The sequence below is a fragment of the Trichechus manatus genome, unplaced genomic scaffold (assembly GCF_000243295.1).
Source record: "Trichechus manatus latirostris isolate Lorelei unplaced genomic scaffold, TriManLat1.0 scaffold00128, whole genome shotgun sequence".
In the NCBI taxonomy this organism is placed as follows: domain Eukaryota; kingdom Metazoa; phylum Chordata; class Mammalia; order Sirenia; family Trichechidae; genus Trichechus; species Trichechus manatus.
In genome coordinates, this window is record NW_004444064.1 from 1,175,066 (window position 1) to 1,176,574 (window position 1,509).

Consider the following 1,509-nt stretch of genomic DNA (forward strand, 5'->3'; position numbering starts at 1 on the left):
ACCCAGGGCCCGGCCCGCCCCGGCGCCCGCGCTCTCGGGGCGGACTCCCGGCCCCTTGCGCTCTCCCGTCCGGCGATGGCCCCGCTCGGATACTTCTTATTCCTCTGCGGCCTGAAGCAAGCCCTGGGCAGCTACCCGATCTGGTGGTGAGTGAGACTTCCCCTCATTCGCCCTGGCCCCTGTCCCGCCCCCGAGCGACGGTCCCCTTGGGCAGGGCGCCCACGGTGGCCCGGAACCCGCGCCCTGCTCCTCCCGTTCCACTCGGGCCGCGGTGGGTTGTTTTCCTTGGCGGCCACTATCGACCTGCTCGGGCCAGGCTGGGACGAGGGTGGTGGAGCTGCCGGGGGCTTTGATCCCCCGGCCTAGAGGGCCGGTGAAGGACCTGACGGACCCAGCTGCTCTTGGCGTCGGACGGGGCGAGCAGTGGGCTGGGAGAGGCGGGAAGAAGATCGGGCACCGGTGACACCGACGCCAAGGCGACGGGCAGCCCGAGGCCAAGAGACAGGCGAGAGAAGTTGGAAGGGCAAGCGGAGGCAGCAAGGGAGGAGACGGAGATTAGCTGGAGACTTTCTTTGAGGACCATATCTTTTACACACACACACACACCTTAAAACAAAGTCGGTGAGGCAAGACTGAACAGCTCGGAGAAGCAAAGTTACGTAAAGACAGCTGGGACCGGGCCGGGAGGGGTGGGAAGCCGGCGGCGGAGTGCACTCGGCCGTCATCGGGCCTCTCTGCGCCTCCACGGCCGCTGCCCGGGCGCGGGTGTCTCTAGGGGCCCTCTCTGCGAGCCCCCGGGCTGGACCGCGGTGGCAAGGAGGGGGCTGCCGGAGAAGTAAGGAGGGTGAAGAGCACCAGGTTTGAGGGCCCCTGAGTGAGGGCTCCTAGGACCCCACATTTGAGAGGACAGTGCTTGTCCCTCCCCCAAGACAACGCACGTTCCGTTGAGACATTCCTGAGTCTGGCAGTGGAAGTGCAGACCAGCCGAAGGAAGGGTACCAAAGGGTCTCAGCCTCCCCATCATCTGCGCATATTATGAGGGGATGGAGAGGTTGGAGTTACCCTCTCTCGGGGCTTCCCGTTGGGCACAGCCGACCCAGGCAAGCGTCACAGAGTGGAACCCTGGTCGTTGTGCTGGGGGGGAGGGAGGGCGCGCGCCGGGGGGCCGGGGCTGGCGGCTGATGATGACCCAGAGTTGGAGAGAAGCCTCCCCACAAACACGCACACCCCCCTCCAGGAACCCTCTCCGACGGCTTGCCTGGAATTATAGTAATACTCCGAGAGGAAAGGGGGGTAGGTAGAGCGAGCAAGCCGCAGTACATTTAATCCGATAATAATTTTTCTCTTCGTAGAGATAGTTCGGGAGCAGGGGCGCCCCGGAGGGGGGCGCGGGGTGTGTCCGCTGCAGGGCGGCGCGGGCAGGCCGAGTGGGAGGGCCTGACCAACCATCGGAGGGCCTCGGAGAGGCCGCTGGGCAGCGGGGGGCGCGCTGCCGGGGGCCCCCGTCGG

At 66.2% G+C, this 1,509-nt stretch overlaps 1 protein-coding gene across 1 annotated transcript in view; it reads left to right on the plus strand.

Annotated features, from left to right (window-relative positions):
- The first annotated feature begins 35 nt into the window (after positions 1 to 35).
- Positions 36 to 1,509, plus strand: part of WNT3A (Wnt family member 3A) — an 86,988-nt gene continuing 85,514 nt past the window's right edge. The window contains exon 1 of the mRNA XM_004384781.1: positions 36 to 146. Coding sequence (XP_004384838.1) covers positions 76 to 146 — 71 coding nt within the window. The 5' untranslated portion in view covers positions 36 to 75. The remainder of the gene's footprint in view (positions 147 to 1,509) is intronic.